General features: G+C 48.4%; 1 protein-coding gene across 1 annotated transcript; it reads left to right on the top strand.

Annotated features, from left to right (window-relative positions):
• The first annotated feature begins 308 nt into the window (after nucleotides 1–308).
• Nucleotides 309–20,352, top strand: LOC144736659 (protein FEV-like). Its single transcript, XM_078619231.1, has 4 exons — nucleotides 309–324; nucleotides 14,461–14,538; nucleotides 16,728–16,987; nucleotides 19,729–20,352. Exons 1-4 carry the CDS (start codon nucleotides 309–311, stop codon nucleotides 20,350–20,352), a joined length of 978 nt encoding a protein of 325 aa, XP_078475357.1.
• The last annotated feature ends 1,377 nt before the right edge of the window (nucleotides 20,353–21,729 follow it).

Here is a 21,729-nt window from a genome sequence, read left to right as displayed (position 1 = left end):
CGTATGGGATATCTGCACTGCTGGAGATGTGGATGTGCTGTCTAGTATAGCCGTCCCGTTACGGATGATGCTATAGGTGTGGATGTGTCGTGTGGTATAGCCGTGCCGCGATAGATGTGGCTATGCCGTATAGTTGTACCGCTGTAGGTGTGTGCTGTGTATAGGATAGCTGCACTCGAGATGTGGGTCCGGGCCGGCTGTAGAGCGTCGCTATAGACTCCGGCGTACTCTCAAGCGGGGTGTTCATAATGAGGGCGAATTCTCATCCCGAATGCAGCGCTTACACGACGTGTAACTTCATGGTCAACATGTACCTGTCGACAGGTGAGTGAGTGTGTGCGTGCACGTGCGTGTGTGCGCATGTGTGTGTGTGTGCACGTGTGTGTGTGTACACGTGTGTGTGTGTACACGTGTGTGTGTGTGTACACGTGTGTGCACGTGTGTGTGTGTACGTGTGTGTGTGTACACGTGTGTGTGTACACGTGTGTGTGTGTACGTGTGTGTGTACACGTGTGTGTGTGTACGTGTGTGTGTGTACACGTGTGTGTGTGGGTGTACACGTGTGTGTACGTGTGTGCACGTGTGTGTGTGCACGCGTGTGGGGAGCGGTCGTGTAGCGGTTAGCGCGCTGCGCTACGATCCTGGCGACCAAGGTTTCGATTCCCGCTCACGGCCAAACACCGGTGACGATTATCTGAACCGGTCGTGGGCCTCCCCTAGGTCGACTCAGCCTCAAATGAGCACCTGGTGCGGTGTGTAGTAAACAACGCCATTGGGGAGACAAAGGCGGTCGGGCGTGGTGCTGGCCACCCACCCCCTCGTGTACCGTTCCGACCTTCATAGGTGCTCGCTAACAGCACTTGCCCCAACAGTCTGTTACAGGCTATACGGGGGATCTTTGTGATTCCCGCTCGCGACCAACACCGGTGACAATTGTCTGGACTGCTCCTGGTCCTCCGCTAGGTGGACTCAGCCTCAAATGAGTACCTGGTGCGGTGCGTAGTAAACATCGCCACTGGGGAGACAAAGGCGGCCGGGGGTGGTGTTGGCCTTCATAGCTACTACTCGCTAACAGCACTTGTCCCAGCAGTCTGTTCAGGCTACGCGGGGAGATCTTTGTGTAAGTTATCATCTGTGTGAGTGTGTGGTCTAATCCACGTTAGTTTTACATGTACATAGATTCGATACTCCGTCAATGCGGATTTAACGTACCATATATCTAATTCGTCAACCCCACTTTCTAAGTTACGTTTTGAATTTTTTGCGCAATTGCGTTGCCGTATCACAACAAGGTGATGACTTTCTCTCTCTGTGTGTTCCGTAAATTGATGCGTGTCGTATAGTCTGTGTGGGTGGGTCCACGTGTGTGTGTGAGTTTGTGGTATCCCCTAGGTCGACTCAGCCTCAAAATGAGTACCTGGTGCGGCGTGTAGTAACCATGGCCACCCACCCCCTCGTGCGCCGTGCCGGCCTTCATAGGTGCTACTCGCTAACAGCACTTGCCCCAACAGTCTGTTACAGGCTATACGGGGGATCTTTGTCTGTGTTTATTCACGCTAAGAACCTTTGCTTCCCGAGTTCGATCCCCGCTCAGGGCCAACACCAGTGCCGATTGTCTGGACTGGTCCTGGGCCTCCCCTATGTCGACTCAGCCGAAAAATGAGTAACCTGGCGTGGTGTGTAAACATCGCCAAAAGGAAGACAAAGGCGGCCGGCCGTGATGCTGGCCACTCCATCCCTTCGCGTGCCGTGCCGGCCTTCATAGGTGCTCCCTAACAGCACTCGCCCCAACAGTCTGTTACAGGCTATACGGGGGATCTTTGTCTTTATTTATTCGCGCTAAGAACCTTTGCCTCCCGAGTTCGATTCCCGCTCACACCGATGACGATTATCTGAACCGGTCCTGGGCCTCCCATAGGTCGACTCAGCCTCAAATTAGTACCTTCTGCGGTGCGTAGCAAACATCGCCACTGCGGCATAGGCGAAGGCGGGGGAGTCTTGGTCGTGGCGTCATCATGAAGCGGGTAGCGACTTACGAATCGGTGCTGCTCACAACACTCCCTCCTTGCACACTCACGGCTGTAATAGGTGCTCGCTAACAGCACAAGATCCCCGGCACGTTCTGTTCAAGCAGTGTGGGTCTTCTTCACCTGGGTGCATCACGCACCTCTTAGTGGGTGGGCGGAGGAGGGGTGGCGAGACGTGGCCAGATTTTTTTTTTGAAGGTAAATCATCGAAAACACACATTAATCACGCGGCGCATAAGTTACAACTTAACTCTGTTTCATCTTCTTGGTTCTTTCGGTAAAGTCACGTAGAATGGAAATAATAAACTAATAAAAATAAAACATAATAAAATAATTCTCACGACGTTTCGGCCACAACAGAGTCTGAATGACTCTGTCTCCTCGACAGACCTGTTCTCCACCTGAGGACGGCTACTTGCGTTGTGGCCGAAACGTCGTGAGAATTATTTTATTATGTTTTATTTTTATTATTTTATTTTTTTCCATTCTACGTGACTTTACCGAAAGAACCAAGAAGATGAATCCCTGCAGTCACGAAAGCTTTAAATCGAAATTTTACTCTGTTTATTAACATCAAGGCCGTAGCCATGGAGTCAACATTGGGGGGGGACCAAATCTTCCAGGGGGTGTGGGGTCCCCCCCCCAGAAAAAAAAATCTAAATTTGAAAACGAATTTCCAGCCTAAAATATTTTAAACAATTATTAACACATGGGATGGACTTTTTAATTGTGTTTTACAACAATGTCTAATAGTGTATTGTATTACATTGCTCTGTTTTATATGTTTTACCCTTTCTTGATTCACTGTATGTAATGGCAGAGATTAGGGATTCATAAAGTACAACCATAACCGCAATCATATACACAGAAATGTGTCCCCCCCAATATTCAAATATTCTCAAAATGTCCCCCCCCCCACCTAATACATTGCTATAAAATAGATTTCTGTTTATATGATAAATAAATAGGGGATGTGTTTCCCGTAACGTGTATTATAATGACGGCATTGGTTAACATTGCGCATTTTGTAGCGTTCGAGAACCTAAGGGGGAATGTCGATTTAAAGCTTTTGTGACTGCAGGGATTCATCTTCTTGGTTCTTTCGGTAAAGTCACGTAGAAGGGAAATAATAAAATAATAAAAATAAAACATAATAAAATAATTCTCACGACGTTTCGGCCACAACGCAAACAGCCGTCCTCAGACGCTGTCTTTCCGACAGACCTGTTCTTCACCTGAAGACGGCTGCTTGCGTTGTGGCCGAAACGTCGTGAGAATTATTTTTATTATGTTTTATTTTTATTATTTTATTATTTCCCTTCTACGTGACTTTACCGAAAAAACCAAGAAGATGAACCTAAGGGGGTTCAAGGCGGCAGGTTAAGGACCACTGCTTTGAAGGTGATGATGTGTCAGTGGGTCTCATGCGTTCCGTTTCATCGTAATACTTCTACAGAAATGACCTCCACGCCGTTTTTTTCCTGGATTTTTTCTGTTTGCGCATAGTCACTTTAAGATTAGAATTTCGATTGAAAGCTTTCGTGGCTGCATCGATTCATATTCTTGGTTCTTTCGGTAAAGTCACGTAGAAGGGAAATAATAATAAAATAATAAACCTAAAACATAATAAGCTAAAATTCTCACGACGTTTCGGCCACAACGCAAGCAGCCGTCCTCAGGTGAAGAACAGAGCTGTCTGCGTTGTGGCCGAAATGTCGTGAGAATTTTCGCTTATTATGTTTGATTTTTATTATTTTATTTTTTCCCTTCTACGTGACTTCACTTTTAAGATATTTTCTTGTTCATGTTTTAGTATTTTTGTTTGTTGCGGTTGCACCCGATTCAAGAGCCGAATGGCTCACGGGGCTCTACCAAATAAATTAAACTTAAAACTGAAACACGCGAAAGCGCCGTCGTAACCTTTTGCGAGTTATGCAGGGCGATCCATTTACAGATACCACCCACTCTCTCTCCCTTCTCGACAATCCCAAATGAATAATCGTGGAAGCGATGTGCTCGGCACATTACAGGGTGGAGAATGTTACAAGAAGCAGTCCTTGCATTGATATTGGTGGGAAGACACTTAAAGGATCTTTGATATGCAATGGTTTCAGATACTCTGTGGTTCCTCCAGATGTATTTTAGTGGGGTGTCTACAAACGGATCGCCCTGCAATTGTGTCTTTTAACAAAGACAAAAGATCCCCACCCCGGGATAGCCTCAGGCGACTGTTAGGGCAAGTGCTGTTGGCGAGCGTCCTTTGTCGGCCGCCACGGAACACACCGCCCCAGGTCGTCATTTGAGGCTGAGTCGACCAAGGAGAGGCCCCGGACCGGTTCAGATAATTATCGTCGCCGTTGTTGGCCGTGAGCGACACTCCGTCTCAAGTCGCCGGGTTCGTAGCGCAGCGCGCTAACCACTGCGCCACCGCTCTCTGTCCAATAACACAAACACACATGGCATGTGAAACTTATAAGTAACCGATGTGTGCGTATTTGAATGATAAACTAAGTGTCTGGTGTACTGTCTTACGTCTCATCGATGTACGCAGATCAAGCACGTCCGTGATTTGTGCGCGTATAGCTATTGCACAAAGTGCACCTAGCCTGGCACAAGGCACTTCGTGACGAGCGGCGCTAGTTTGGGTCAATCGTCGGACGAAGGCTTCCGCCACGCCGTGTCGATCATCTTGGAAGTTTTTTTTTGTCTGCCATACTTCACCCCCCTGGTCAATGGTTGACGACTGATGTCATAGCCCCTGGTGAGTGCGCAATTGAAGTTACGTAGCAGGTCGGGTTCAATGAGCGATGCGCTAACCAGTGCGCCACCACTCCACCTGTGTACACGACACGTGTACACGCGAGTGTGCGTTGTGCGTGCGGTAGTATAGCGGTTAGCGCGCTGCGCTATGAACCTGGCGACCCGGGTGTGTGTACAGGTGTGTGTGTGCAGGTGTGTGTGTACAGGTGTGTGTATAGGTGTGTGTATAGGTGTGTGTGTGTACAGGTGTGTGTAAAGGTGTGTGTGTGTACAGGTGTGTGGATAGGTGTAATAATGTAGCTGTTCACGCGTTGCGCTACAAAACCTGGCGACCCGGGTTCGATTCCCGCTCACAGCCAACACCAGTGACGATTATCTGAACCGGTCCTGGGCCTCCCCTAGGTCGACTCAGCCTGAAATGAATACCCGGTGCGGTGTGTAAACATCGCAACTGGGGAGACAAAGGCGGTCGGGCGTGGTGCTGGCCACCCACCCCTTCGTGTACCGTTTTGGCCTTCATAGGTGCTCGCTAACAGCACTTGCCCCTACAGTCTGTTAAGGCTATATGGGGGATCTTTGTCTTTCTGATGTACGTGCGTGTGTGTGTGTGATGCGCGTGCGTGTGTGTTATGCGCGTTAGCCGTGTCTCTGTCCATCTCGTCGTGTCTCTCTGGCCGTCTCCACGTGCCTCTGTCCACCCCCCCCCCCCGTGTCTCCCTCTGCCCCCCCCACCCCCGTGTGTCTCCCTCTGCCCCCCGTGTGTCTCCCTCTGCCCCCCCGTGTGTCTCCCTCTGCCCCCCCGTGTGTCTCCCTCTGCCCCCCGTGTGTCTCCCTCTGCCCCCCGTGTGTCTCCCTCTGCCCCCCCGTGTGTCTCCCTCTGCCCCCCCCCCACCCCCGTGTGTCTCCCTCTCTTCCCCGTCGATTATTTTATTGCTCCGAGTCGGGTTCCGGACCTCGGAAACTCCGCTTCCTGAGAGTCGGGGAGGAGGGGAGAGACCCCTCACACCCCCCGTATCACCTCCTCTTACCTCTTTCATGAATATCTCACACCCTCCGCCACCTCATCACTTTCCACCCTAGCCCCCTCTAACCTCCTCCTCCTCTTAACATCCGTCACCTCCTCCACACACCCATCAGCTCCTCACACTTACATCACCTCCTCCACACACTCCTCCTCACACTCACCTCACCTCTCCCACACACTCACCTCACCTCCTCCACACACCCATCACCTCCTCACACTCCTCACCCTTACCTCACCTCCTCCACACACTCCTCACCACACTCACCTCACCTCCTCCTCACACCCATCACCTCCTCACACTCCTCACACTCACCTCACCTCTCCCACACACTCCTCCGCACCTCGTCATCACCTCCTCACCACACTCCTCCCCACACTCCTCACCACACTCACCTCACCTCCTCCACACACCCATCACCTCCTCCCCACACTCACCTCATCTTCCTTCTTCAGGCAACCATCGCTTGATGACAATCGACGGCTTCGTGTCAGCGGCTATCTGTGCGGCACGGACACAGCGTGACATTCAGAATCAGGATAAATGTGCTTATCCTGGAGGAATCCGATGAGCTATGAAGCTCTTCTTGTCACAGATGTTCAGTAGGGGCACGGGTGCAAGAACGTCACAACAACAAGCAGTACGAACACACGATAGTCGATTTAAAGCTTTCGTGACTGCAGGGATTCATCTTCTTGGTTCTTTCGGTAAAGTCACGTAGAATGGAAAGAATTAAATAATAAAAATACAACATAATAAAATAATTATTTACCGAAAGAACCAAGAAGACACGATAGTCGTGCAAAGTATACGAAAGTTATTTCGGTAAAGTCACGTAGGTATAAAATAAAATAAATTAAATCACGACGTTTCGCGCGCAACACAAGCGTCCGTCATCAGGTGGGACAACCACAGCAAGAAGCAATTGCTGAAGTGGGCAAAGTGGCTGCTGTAACAAGAGGCTATATAGGTAAGAGAGGGGGGGACGAGTCAGGAAGGAGAGATAGGGGGGTGGTTAAGGGTAGTAGGAGGAGTGTCGTGAGCAGCACTCCACTCCTCCTACAGTACCCCCCCCCCCTCTCTATCTCTCCTCCCTGGCTCCTCCCCCCCTCTCTTACCTATATAGCCTCTTGTTACCGCAACCCTTTTGCCCACTTCAGCAATTGTTTATTGCTGTGGTGGTCCCACCTGATGACGGACGCTTGTGTTGCGCCCGAAACGTCGTGATTTAATTTATTTTATTTTCTACCTACGTGACTTTACCCAAAGAACCAAAGATTATGAATCCCTGCAGTCACGAAAACTTTAAATCTAGAGTACAAGAAATGTAAACAAATCACACAAACACAAACAAATACAACACGAAACCATCCCCATCATATACCAGGCAAAGCCCCCTGAGGTATCAAATTATTTTCAAGAAGCGACCTGGCCACAACATGATAGCTCAACAAAACGGGCCATCATTGTGGACATTTCTCGCAACCAAAATAATCAAATAATCCCAATGGATGTTTTTAAATGTGAAGGGGAAAACCCGGAGAACCCGGAGAGAAAAATAATCCACGGGGAGAATATACAAACTCCAAATGTACGCGTGTCAGGGTCGGGATCGAGCCCTGGACCTCCTGCAGACCAGGCGAGGAAGTTAACATCTCCCTACCGCTCCCCACTTCCAGTGCCTGGAGCTACAGGCACCACAATACCTACTCCAGCTAAACGCAGTGGAAAAAATAAACTAAAAACTAATATATTCGGTCTTCTTGGTTCTCTCGGTAAAGTCACGTAGAAGGGAAATAATAACATAATAAAATGTTAACATAATAAAATAAAAATTATAGTAATAGGTGTTTACCCTTTCAACTGGTACACAAACTGACACCTTTATACAAGGCATCATGTTTGCAATAACCACAACACAAGCAGTCAAAATGCAAACAAAAAGAAACAACTCTGATGATGATAATGACATGCACTGTCCTTGAAGTTGATTGGTCCACACCCGAGACAGCTTTTCTTAGTGCCTAGTCTCCATTGGTGTTGGACCAGATGACGCCAAAAGGCGTACAACTCAAAAAATAATTATCATCATCAGAGTTGTTTCTTTTTGCTTGCATTTTGAATGCTTGTGTTGTGGTTATTGCAAACATGATGCCTTGTATAAAGGTGTCAGTTTTTGTACCAGTTGAAAGGGTAAAAACCTATTACTATATTTTGCCACTGGTAAAGGAGATGTCTCATAGTAGTAAAATAAAAATTCTCACGACGTTTCGGCCACAACACAAGCAGCCGTCCTCAGGTGAAGAAACACAGCTGTCGGAAAGACAGCTGTCTGTGTCCTCAAAAGAGTACCTGGTGCGGTGTGTAAACATCGCAACTCGGGAGACAAATGCGGCCGGGCGTTGTTCTCGTATTCCGTTGCGGTCTTCATAGGGTGCTACTCGCAAACAGCACTTGCCCCAACAGTCTGTTAAGGCTATACGGGGGGCCTTTGTCCTCATGTCTTATCGATGATCATGTAGATATTAGGGTTTGGTCATTATAATCGTTGTTGTTCCAAAACCGGTAACCCGAAATGTATATTTTATTCGGATGTGTCTTGTAAGTTTATAAATATTGTCGCAATGATTTATATTTGTGACGAATTTCATCCCTCTCTCTCTCTCTATGTAATAATTATACAATTTGTAACGCGCGCAAATGAATTGCGTCATCCCTTCTGAAACATCGCTATGCCGTAGATGACACAGTCAACGTGATGTACATCAATTAGATGTGTACACGTATGTCCATCGAGCCGTATGTGTGTGTGTCTATATATGTACGGTCCATATAGTGTGTAAATATCGCCGCTAGGGAGACAAAGGCGGCCGCGCGTGGTGCTGGCCACCCACCCCCTCGTGTGCCGTGCCGGCCTTCATCGGTCCGACTCGCTACCAGCACTTGCCCCAACAGTCTGTTAAGGCTATTCGGGGGATCTTTGTCTGTCTTTATTGTATAGTTCATTTCGATTTAAAGCTTTCGTGACTGCAGGGATTCATCTTCTTGGTTCTTTCGGTAAAGTCACGTAGAAGGGAAGTAATAAAATAATACAAATAAAACATAATCAAATAATTCTCACGACGTTTCGGCCACAACGCAAGCAGCCGTCTTCAGGTGGAGAACAGGACTCTGCCTTCTCGACAAACCTGTTCTCCACCTGAAGACGGCTGCTTGCGTTGTGGCCGAAACGTCGTGAGAATTATTTTATTATGTTTTATTGTTATTATTTTATTATTTTCCTTCTCCGTGACTTTACCGAAAGAACCAAGAAGATGTATAGTTCATGTTTTGTGTATGATGTATTACAAGTTATTTATACATTTTAATGTTACATATCATTATAAATGTTGAAATTATATATCTGTATTTTACACGTAATCTACGTATATATGAATACCATACATATACTTACATACATCACACACGTGTGTAACATCACACTTGTGTATGTGCGTGTGCGTACCGTTTGTGTTTTATGTATATATGTGAGGTGAGCGGTGGCGCAGTGGTTAGCGCACTGCGCTTTGAACCCGGCGACCCGTGTTATTATATGAACATTCGCGCTGTGACCGTGGCTAAGGGGCCCAGCAGGGATTCACGGTTCGAATCTCGCGGCCGCCCGGATTAATACTGCGCACAGGATCGGTTATTTAGCCGTGGCCGGGAATTGCGCAAACCACTGCACCACCGCTCATCTTATACACACTAATATATTATAATTGTTACATTAATGTATGTAAATGTTTGTACAGGTATTTATTACTGGTAATTATAGATACGCGGTGGTGCAGTGCACCAAACCACTGCGCTACCAGCCCAGCGAAGCGATTTTGATTCTCGCTCAGGAAACAATACATAACAGCTGGTCAACAAAAAAAACAGCTGGTCAACAAAAAAAACATTTTTTTCTGGCCTGGACTTTTGCAGCTGTTTTAGACTAATTTCAGGGTGCTGATTCCAAATCTGATCTCAAATTTGCTCTATCACATCTCATTTTTATGCTATCGGCATATCCCATTTTCATTGATTTTACCCGAAATTAACTCTGTCACTTATGATTGCAAGTTGTTGCGAGTCAGTGACTGCTTTAGTGTTAAAATATGGTGCTGTATTTTTAGGATAGTGTGTTTATAATATCATTTTATGTAGATATCCACATTTTATATTTTTCTTCTGCAGTTTTTATTGAAAATGCAATATTTGATATCTCAAAAACCTGATGTGATAGACAAAAACTGATGCCAGGTTTGGAATCAGCAAACCAAAATTACCTTAACACCGTTGGAATACCTTATGCCAGAAAAAGTGTGTTGACCAGTGTTATCTGAACCGGTCCTGAGCCTAGCCAAGATCGACTCAGCATCAAAGGACTACCTGGGAGACAAAGGCGGCCGGGCATGCTGCCGACTTGCCCAGTCTGTTAAAGGCTACGATTGTGTGCGTGTCCACGTGTGAATTCGTGTGGAGCGGTGGTGCATTGGTTCGTTAATGACACAACGATGATCACCTCTAAGCAGAGGTCGCAATCGGGTACCCGATACCCGTACCCTACCCGACACCCGGCTACCCGTACCCGGCCGGGTACGGGTACCCGTTTGCGACCCTGGTGCGGCCGGGTACGGGTACGGGTAGGCCGTGAGTCACTGGTGAGTCACCGTTTGTCACTCATTTCCCAACGTCTTGTCTCTTCTCACAATTCAAGTTCCTAGAATCAACCCACCTGCGTCTGCAACATGGCTTCATCCCAGAGGTCGCAATCGGGTACCCGATACCCGTACTCTACCCATACCCGGCCGGGTACGGGTTGGGTACGGGTACGGGTACCCGTTTGCGACCCTGGTGCGGCCGGGTATGGGTAAGGAATCAAAACCCGTTTGCGACCTCTGCCTCTAAGAACCCGGCGACGCTGAGTTCGATTTCTGAACCGGGTCCTTGGCCTCCACTTGGTCCCGTAGATGCCTGCCTGGTTGCGGTGTTTAAACACCGGTACTGGGGAGACAAAGACGGACAGGCTTTGTTTTTTTTTTGCTTGGTGCGGCCACGTCACTTCCTCGCGCAGTCCTTGCCAGGTCGCTACGAAGTTACAGAGAGAGGATTGTGGGTCGCGAGCTGGTGCACGTGACCCGTGACCCGGCACGGTGGAGGCAGCGAGGGTTGGTGGAACGCACCGTGACTTTTCCAGGGAGAAAAGCGGTGCAGCAATTACGCGAACTCCGCCTCTGCCACTTGTATGGGGATAGAGGGAGCCGGGCGTGGACAACCCAAACAACAACGAAGCTTTTTGTTGTTGTTGCGAATTCGGTAAAAACGAATCCTTATTCAGGCGGTCCTGAATAAATCTCATCACGGAACGGCTCCTTGGTGAGCCGCGTGCGGCTTTGGAGCCACAGGTTGCCGACCCCCTGCCCATGGTAAACTGGACTCCCATGGTAAACTTGACTTCCATGGTAAACTGGACTTCCATGGTAAACTGGACTTCCATGGTAAACTGGACTCCCATGGTAAACTGGACTTCCATGGTAAACTGGGCTCCCATGGTGAACTGGACTTCCATGGTAAACTAGACTCCCATGGTAAACTGGACTCCCATGGTAAACTGGACTTTCATGGTTAACTGGACTTTCATGGTAAACTGGACTTCCACGATAAACTGAACTCCCATAGTGAACTGGACTTCCATGGTGAACTGAACTCCCACGGTAAACTGGACTCCCATGGTAAACTGGACACCCATGGTGAACTGGACTCCCATGGTGAACTTGACTCCCATGGTAAACTTGACATCCATGGCGAGGGATGGGCAACCGAAACAACAAAATGAGACATTAATTTAGAATTTCAAGAGCCGCACCGCAGCCCTGAAAGAGCCGCAAGCAGCTCCTGAGCCGCAGCTTCGCCAACCCCTGGGATAGAGCGTTGCCCCCTCGCACGCCGTGGGGTTTCTCCTGGCGAAAGCGAAATGATGAAGACGATGTCCGACGTTTCGCTGCGTTCGCTGAGAGCAATACATTCCTCGCAATGTTGAGAGACAAGACGGATGGATGGGCGTGCGGTGAATCGGAAACCGCGCTACGCAATGGTCGATGGATCACATGAACGAACTCCCACAGCCAAAGGGCTTGCGAGGCGCTAGGCGTACCTGCAGGGAGTCGAACTCAGAGTTGCAGACTTCGTAAGTAAATTAGATCGGCTGGCCAGCGTCAAACACCAGCAGCAAGCCGGCAACCTTTGTACAATCTAGGGACAAATGTGAGCGCTGCTGCTGCTGCGTTTATTCATAATGAAGCTTCTTGGGTTAGATCGCGTAAGTATAAATGTGTTGGAGAGCAAATCCACAACATTCACTCTGCAACACACCGGTGGGCCGAAGTAGTAACAGGTAGTCCTCTACCATTGGTACCTCATTTGGCAGTAAAAAATATGATAATGGGTTTTTTACCCTTTTATTTGGCAACAAAACTGACACCTTTTTTACGAGTCGTGTTTGTAAATGCTTACCCCGAGCTCTCATACTCTGATGGTGCATTGTATACATTATCAGAGTTATGTTTTTTGTTTGCATTATGCCTGCAGGTATTGCGGTCTATGCAAACATGACTCCTTGTAAAAAAGGTGTCAGTTTTGTTGACAGATAGAAGGGTAAAAAAAGAATTATCATATTTTTTACTGGCAAATGAGGTTCCAATGGTGTAAATGCTTGCCCCGAGCTCTCATACTCTGATGGTGCATTGTCTTTGAGTTGTGCGCCTTTTGGCGTCATCTGGTCCAACACCATGTGAGACTGGGCTCTAAGGAAAGCTGTCTCGGGTGTGGACCAATCAACTTCAAGGACAGTGCATACATGATCAGAGTTATGTTTTTTGTTTGCATTATGACTGCAGGTATTGTGGTCTATGCAAACATGACTCCTCGTAAAAAAGGTGTCAGTTTTGTTGCCAGATAAAAGGGAAAAAAAACAATTATCAGGTATTCCTCTGCTTACGATGGAGATGCGTTACGACGACCCCATCGTAAGTCGAAAATATCGTATGTCGAAGATGGGCTAGCCTACCCAGGCGTCTTAAAGAATGGTGATAATTTAGCAAAACAGAGCAATTTACAGTACCGTACTGTATAAACGATATACTCTTCTTGGTTCTTTCGGTAAAGTCACGTAGAAGGGAAGTAATAAAATAATAAAATAATAAAACATAATAAAATAGTTCTCACGACGTTTCGGCTACAGCGCAAGCAGCCGTCTTCAGGTGAAGAATGAGACACTGCCAAGCTTGGAGCTTATATATAAGCTGGGTTGGAGGTGGAAGAAGAGCGCCTTGACAAAATAATTTGCATATCAAGAGGAATTTAGCATATTCATGGGAAATGCAATACTGTAAAATGTAAAGTAAAAACAACAAGGTAAATTCTTAGCCTACCTGTATGAACTGCAATTTAATAGAACGTTTTTGTTCAGGAAACAATCCTATCTGCTATGAAAACTTTAAAAAATGCATTGAACTTATCGTATCGTGGTAACCTTGAAATGAAATCGCTAAAGCTACGTATCGTACATGCATTGAACGTATCGTAACGTATCGTATTGTACTGTACTCACCAAGATTCTGTCCGTCGTCTGCATACTATGAACGATGTTTAGGTTGTTGATGGCAATTTTGTCGTATCGATATCGCCATCGTAAGATCGAAATATCGTAAGTCGGACCATCGTAACCCCGGGGACTACCTGTACTTGGCGTTTTGTTTACGCGACAAATCCCGTACTGATTGTCTGTGTCGGGTGGTGGAGGGTTACGACACATTTATACTTACGCTATCTAACCCAAACACCTTCATTATGAATTTGTATTGGCCGCGAAAGCCTAAGGTGTTCAACTGCTGCATTTAGTTCTAGATTTGAAACTTTCGTGACTGCAAGGATTCATATTCTTAGGTTTTTTCGGTAAAGTCACGTAGGTAAAAAATACAAATTAATAAAAGTAAAATAAAAAAATAAAATAAAAAAATCACGACGTTTCGGAGGCACTGAAGACGGAAGCTTGTGTTGCCTCCGAAACGTCGTGATTATTTTTATTTTATATTAATTTTTTACCTACGTGACTTTACCGAAAAAAACTAAGAATATGCTGCATTTAGTTCGAAACGTCGGACATCGTTCAGAACAACACGGGGCAAAACCAGGCAACGCATCGGAGGGAATATTTGTGTGCGTATTGACATACATACACACGTATGTGTGAATGTTATATATGTACACAGTACACACACACACGTGTGTGTACTGTGTGTGGATATGTATGCGTGGGGAGCGGTGGTGTAGTGGTTAGCGAGCTGCGCTACGAACCTGGCGACCCGAGTTTCATTCCCGCTCACGGCCAACACCCAGTGACGATTATCTGAACCGGTCCTGGGCCTCCCCTAGGTCGACTCAGCCTCAAATGAGTACCCAGTGCGGTTTGTAAACATCGCCACTGAGGAGACAAAGGCGGTCGGGCGTGGTGCTGGCCACCCACCCCCTCGTGTGCCGTTCTGATGCTCGCTAACAGCACTTGCCCCAACAGTCTGTTAAGGCTACACGGGGGATCTTTGTCTTTGTCTGTGATTGCGTCTCAGAGCCCAAGTACGAGGGGGGGCACCAGGTCCGGGACGGATCTGGGTGGGGGGTGGGGGCCACGCACCCCCACCACAAAGGTGAGCAGCATAACACATCAACACAACACATCAACACAACACATCAACACAACACATCAACACAACACATTAACACAACACATCAACCCGGCACATTAACACAACACATCAACACAACACATCAACACACATCAACACACATCAACACAGACCGACACATCAACACAAACCACCGACACACCAACACGTCAACACACATCAACACAGACCGACACATCAACACAAACCACCGACACACCAACACACCAACACGTCAACACACATCAACACAAACCGGCACACCAACACACACCAACACAAACAGACACGCATCAACATCAACACACACCAACACAAACAGACACACACAAATACACATCAACACAACAGACACAAACCAACACGTCAACACAACAGACACCAACACATCGACATCAACAGAACGACAAAACCAGCCGGCGTTCGCTAAGTGCGGGCGACGTCACCACGGCGCCGTGCCAGGCTAGGTGCACTTTGAGGCCACGTGAAGTGTCGAAGGCTCGCTGTTGGCAGGAGGTCACGGGACAGACCCAGGTGCCATGGGTTGACCGACTTAGTTGACTGGTAGATGCACCAGCTCTTGCTCGCTACTATGCCAAAGTGCTGTATTTTATCCACCCTGCGCTCCGCTCGTTGTTGTGAGCATCGCTCCTCTGCTGTTGTTGGAGGGCGACTGCCTCCAAATGCCCAGCAGCGTCCTTTACGAGTTATCCGCCAGTCTAGGGCAAGTCCACTGAGCTCCACATCCTCCTGTACCACGTGAGGCTCCATCTCTTCTCCAGCCCGTGCCGCGTCCGTTTAGCCTCCGCTCTCCTGCCAAATAGAAGCTATACTTTTCGATTTAAAGCTTTCGTGACTGCAGGGATTCATCTTCTTGGTTCTTTCGGTAAAGTCACGTAGAAGGGAAATAATACAATAATAAAGGGGAAAAAAAATAGAAATAAACGTAATACATTTATTTTATTATGTTTTATTTATTTTATTTTATTATTTCCCTTCTACGTGACTTTACCGAAAGAACCAAGAAGAAGAAGCTATACTCTTTGGTTCTTTCGGTAAAGTCACGTAGGTGAAAATAAAATAAAAAATAACTAAATCACGACGTTTCAGAGGCAACACAAACTTCCGTTATCAGGTGGAACAAACCCCAGCAAAAAAAATGACTGTAGTGAATTTTTTTTAATTCTTATTTGATATTATTTTTACCGACGTGACTTTACCGAAAGAACCACGAAAACTTCCAATCTAGAAATAGAAGCTGCTTGAGTATTCGCGAGCTAGGCGTGGGGGCTACGTGACCCAACCAACGCAGCCTCACCTGCCGGAGGAGCTCGCAGAAGGGAACAATGTCCAGATCTTGAAACGTTTTTTTTTAGCTCCTCACACCAATCCAGCCTGGTTCAACCCAGGATGGATCGTAGAGCAGGCCAGCCTTAATGTTTCAAATCGGCGCAGATGTCCCGTTGGAAGGGAGGGCATGATTGTGGCCAAGAAGACCCGGAGCTTCGCGTGGAGCGATAGGTGAGGTTCCACACAACTGAAAATGCCGCTCATTACACACAAACACACCTTTGTATTATACCTGTACAAGTGCTGTTAGCGAGCACCTATGAAGGCCGGCACGGCACACGAGGGGGTGGGGTGGCCAGCACCACGCCCGGCCGCCTTTGTCTCCCCAGTGACGATGTTTATACACCGCACCATGTACTCATTTGAGGCTGAGTCGACCTAGGGGAGGCCCAGGACCGGTTCAGATAATCGTCACTGGTGTTGGCCGTGAGCGGGAATCGAACCCGGGTCGCTAGGTTCATAGTGCAGCGCGCTAACCGCTACACTATCGCTCCCCACACCTGCACACACACACCTGCACACACACACCTGTACACACACACACCTGTACACACACATACCTGTACACACACACACCTGTACACACACACACCTGTACACACACCTGCACACACACACCTGCACACACACACCTGTACACACACACACACCTGTACACACACATACCTGTACACACACACACCTGTACACACACACACCTGTACACACACCTGCACACACACACCTGCACACACACACCTGTACACACACACACCTGTACACACACACACACATACACCTACACACACACCTGTACACACACACACCTTACCTGTCCGCAGGCAGCGGGCAGATCCAGCTGTGGCAGTTCCTGCTGGAGCTGCTGTCGGACGCGGCGAACGCGCACTGCATCACGTGGGAGGGCGCGCGCGGCGAGTTCAAGCTCACGGACCCCGATGAAGTGGCGCGCCGTTGGGGAGCGCGCAAGGCCAAGCCCAACATGAACTATGACAAGCTGAGCCGCGCTCTGCGCTACTACTACGACAAGAACATCATGAGCAAGGTGCACGGCAAGCGCTACGCCTACCGCTTCGACTTCCAGGTGAGCGGGATTTGGGAGAAATCGGAGAAATATACTCTTTGTTAAATCCTTTATATTAAGTTCACTTGCTTGCGTGCTTGCTTAGGACCGTGCAAATCTTTCGGTCGTTTTTTTAACCCACTTCCCGTGATCCAATCGAGCTGACATTTTGCACACAGACTCGTTGTGCGTGACAATTAATGTTCGTGAAATTTTTTTTCCAAAATTTTACACTGTTTAGGACAAAAATATTATATTTAATTACCAATTGCTTAATGGTGCAATGCAATCATCTGACCCATAGGTGGCAGCCATCTCAAGCCAGAGGACGAGAGGACTCTAGCCGCCACGCATATAAAGGATTTATAGTGAAAAACTTTGTTTTTACGGGTTATACTTGTTTCCGGTAAAGTCACGTAGGTAAAAATTTTTATTAAAATTAATAAAAGTAATAATATAAGTAATAATAGAATTAAATGTACTAATAGGGGTTTTTCCCTTTTTTCTGGCAACAAAAATGCAAACAAAAAACAATACTCTGATAATGTATGCATTGTCTTTGAAACTGATTGGTCCACACCAGAGACAGCTTTCTTTAGAGCCTAGTCTCATATGGTGTTCGACCAGATGACGCCAAAAGGCGCACAGTTCAAAGACAACGCACTACCAGGGTAATGAGAAAAAATAAATAGATGTATTATTTTATTTTATTTATATTATTACTTTTATTAATTTTTATTTCATTTTTTACCTACGTGACTTTACCGAAAAACCCTAAGGGTATATGAATCCTTGCAGTCACGAAAGCTTCAAATCTAGAATCGGAGAAATGTTGATTGTTTGATTTTGTGTGTGTAGCGCTTAGCGCGCTGCGCTATGAACCCGGCGACACGAGTTCGATTCCCGCTCACGGCCAACACCACCAGTGACGATCGTCTGAACCGGTCCCGGGCCTCCGCTAGGTCGACTCAGCCGAAAATGAGTGCCTGGTGCGGTGTATAAACATCGCTACCTGGGAGACAAAGGTGGTCGGGCGTGGTGCTGGCCACCCACCCCCTCGTGTACTGTTCCGGCCTTCATAGGTGCTCGCTAACAGCACTTGCCCCTACAGTCTGTTAAGGCTATATGAGGGATATTTTGTGTTAATACCGGATGAATCGGATGAGCTATAAATCTATTGTTTTTTTCAGATAAGAATCAGAATATGTATTGATACTGGAGGAATCCGATTAGCTATAAATCTCTTTTTTTCTCAGATCACATTCAGAAATGTTTATTGATACTGGAGGAATCCGGTTAGCTATAAAGCTCTTTGTTTCACAGATCACAATCAGAAATACAGGACGTAAAACGGACGTTGGATTTGAATCCGCGGCCTCTTCACTGCTGCCCCCTCGTGGCGAGCGCTGACTATTGCACGCCGTGCTGATTGTGAGCAGGATTTCCTGTAATATTGAAAATTGTTGACTTAACGCTTTCGTGACTGCAGGGATTCACATTCCTGGGTCTTTCGGTAAAAGCCACGTAGATAGGTTAAAAGAATAGAACAAAAATTAACCCATAAATCCTTTATATGCGTGTTCAATGGGCCACAACCCAGCCCACATTGGTCTTTGAAACGGGCGGCTAGAGTCCTCTCGTCCTCTGGCTTGAGATGGCTGCCACCTATGGGTCAGATGATTGCCTGCCACCATTAAGCAATTGGTAATTAAATATAATTAAAAAATTTACCTAAAAGTGTAAAATTTTGGAAAAAAAATTTCACGAAAATAAATTGTCACGCACAACGAGTCTGTGTGCAAAATGTCAGCTCGATTGGATCACGGGAAGTGGGTTAAAAAACGACCGAAAGATTTGCACGGTCGTAAGCGCGCAAGCAAGCAAGCAAGTGAACTTAATATAAAGGATTTAAAAAGTAACAAAAAACTACGACGTTTCGATCGCAACACAAGCGGTCAACGAGCGACCAAGCACTTTTTTTTTCACCAATCAGCATCAGAAATGTGTATTGATACTTGAGGAATCCGATGAGCTATGGAGCGTCTTTTTTTCCGGGTTGTCTAACAGCACCTCGCCCCTATAACACCACGGGGGCGAGGTGGAACCTGCAGCTAGGGCTGTGGAGCCTCAAGAATTGAGGAAGTAGTCACCCACTGTGCGTGACGTGCATTCTGCCGAGAAGGTGTGAGGGGCGATCCAGAGTTGGAGGCCCAGGCAAAAGTGCGAGTTCGCGTTTTAAGTCAAGGTTGAAACATATTTCATGGTTCGTAAGTGTGGGTGTTCGTAAGTGCTGGTGTTCGTAAGTGAGGGTGTTCGTAAGTGGGGGTGTTCGTAAGTGGGGGTGTTCGTAAGTTGGGTGTTCATAAGTGAGAGTGTTCGTAAGTGGGTTATGTTCGTAAGTGTGGGTGTTCGTAAGTGGGGGTGTTCGTAAGTGAGGGTGTTAGTAAGTGAGGGTGTTCGTAAGTGTGAGTGTTCGTAAGTGTGAGTATTCGTAAGTGAGGGTGTTCGTAAGTGTGGGTGTTCGTAAGTGTGAGTGTTCGTAAGTGGGGGTGTTCGTAAGTGGGGGTGTTTGTAAGTGGAGGTGTTCGTAAGTTGGGTGTTCATAAGTGAGAGTGTTCGTAAGTGGGTATGTTCGTAAGTGTGGGTGTTCGTAAGTGGGGGTGTTCGTAAGTGAGGGTGTTAGTAAGTGAGGGTGTTCGTAAGTGTGAGTGTTCGTAAGTGTGGGTGTTCGTAAGTCGAGGACCGCCTGTGTGCCTGTGCAGGGCTTGGCTCAGGCGTGCCAGGCTCCGGTTCCGGACCCCACCGCCTACAAACTCCAATCCGCGCTCACCCCGCTCCACTTCGCCTCCAGCTTCCACAAGCTCAACCTGGTCAGTGGGGCCGCCCCGGTCTCTCCTCCCGCCCAGTTCACCTACCCGTGGGTCCACCATCACCACCACCACCATCACCACCACCAGCAGCACCTGCAGCAGCAGCAGCAGCAGCACCAGCAGCACCAGCAGGCAATCGTCTCTTCAGCTTCCGGCTCATCAGCTCTCGGTGTCCCAGGCTGCCACATCGGGTCCCCGACCTCCTCATCATCCTCATCGTCGCCGGCCTCCTCTGCCGCCGCGGTCGCTGCTGCCGCCGCTGCGGCCGCCGCCGCCGCCGCCTCCTCGCACCTGGCTCTGCAACCGTCGCACCTGTTCGGGGGCCTGGCGTGTGCGTCGCACCTGGGCGCGTCATCGTCCCACCTGGGCACGTCCCACCTGGGCGCATCTCACCTGGGAGCGTCTCACCTTGGAGCGTCTCACCTGGCCGCGTCTCACCTGGGCGCCTCGCCGTCACACCTGGGCCCTCACCACCACCACCACCACTTCACAGGGCTCTTCCAGGACGCGCCCTGAGCCCAGCCCCAGCGCAGCGCAGCTGAACTCACCTGACCCACCTGTGGGTCCGCTCTGGGGGAAACTGTGCAATGTGTGTGCGTGTTGTTGCATTTGCGTGTGCGTGCGTGTACCTGCTGCGGTGCGGAAACGTCAGCCCCCCGGGGGGAGACAAAGGCGGCCGGGCGTGGTGCCGGCCACCCACGCCTTCGTGTCTGCCTTAATAGGTGCTCGCTAACAGCACTTACCCCAGCAGTCTCTTGAGGCTATATGGGGGGTCTTTGTCTTTTGGGAGGAGCGGCGGTGTAGCGGTCACAGCGCTGCGCATTGAACTCGGCGACCCGCGTTTGATTTCCCCGCTCACGGCCAACATCAGCGACGAATATCGGAACCATTCCTGGACCTCGCCTATAGGTCGACTCAGCCTCAAATGAGAACCTGGTGCTGTGTAAAAAAAAAAAAACAGCACTGGGGAGACAAAGGTGGCCGGGAGTGGTTATGGCCACGCCACCATCTCGTACTCCGTTCCAGCCTTCACAGGGGCTTGCTAACAGCACCTGCCCCAACAGTATTAAATGACTTCGTGGGGTAATCGTCATCTTCATGGATGTACTGCGGTTGTTTCTGTGTGCATGTATGTGTCGTTATGCCTGTGTGTTTGTGTGTGCCGTATGTGTTGCTATGTTCGGTGTGGAAGAGCCATTGTCAATATCTCAGCGGTGTCTTATCTCGTGATGACCTATTATACACAGAAGGAGATAGCGGATCACAGGGGGGGAGGGGGGGTTGGGTGGTTAAATCTGAGAGTCATTTGTGGCGTCCGTACGACGGAAACTCGGAATAACCATGGCCGCCAACTGTCAGCGGATCTCAAATTCTACCAAATCAAACAAAAAATGAGATGGTGACACCACTTTGGCGGTGATGCACAAGCCGCGGATAGCCATGGAAGGAAAAGTGCAGATCTCGGAGGGAACCCACGCGGAACTGGTGGAGAGAGACAAACTATTACAAACTCCACACACAGAGAGGTGCCCGAGTCGGGAATGAAACCCACAGACCACTTCTTGCCGTGCGGAGCGCTTTTACCACGCCGGCAATCACAAGCGAAAAAAGCCTTCAACGTTATTCATCAACAAACACCGCCTCAGAGCGAAAAGAAAAGTGTCCAACCAGGTGACGTTTCGGGCAATGGACCCATCTGCACCGGTTACATGGGGTGCCGCTCGTGGTTCTGGAAGAGCTGGGAGATGCGGACATCTGCACGAGGTCAAGCCTGCTTCGCGAACGCCACTCGAGGTGAAATTCTCCGCATCGGATTGCCGAGGCGAGAGGGCTTCAGCCAAGGCCCTGGTCAAGTTGAACTGAAAGGTCAAAGCTTGCTCGGTCCCATCATCC

This window comes from Lampetra planeri, chromosome 62 (genome assembly GCF_965212315.1).
Source record: "Lampetra planeri chromosome 62, kcLamPlan1.2.h2, whole genome shotgun sequence".
Classification (NCBI taxonomy): Eukaryota; Metazoa; Chordata; class Hyperoartia; order Petromyzontiformes; family Petromyzontidae; genus Lampetra; species Lampetra planeri.
The sequence above is the reverse complement of the archived record's forward strand: the minus strand, read 5'-3'. Positions and strand labels throughout refer to the sequence as shown.

Excerpts from the sequence above, each read along its gene's own strand:
- LOC144736659 (XM_078619231.1), top strand. Across the intron at positions 14,539-16,727 it reads CACGCACCCCCACCACAAAG|GCAGCGGGCAGATCCAGCTG; the intron begins GTGAGCAGCATA and ends ACCTGTCCGCAG. Across the intron at positions 16,988-19,728 it reads CCTACCGCTTCGACTTCCAG|GGCTTGGCTCAGGCGTGCCA; the intron begins GTGAGCGGGATT and ends GTGCCTGTGCAG.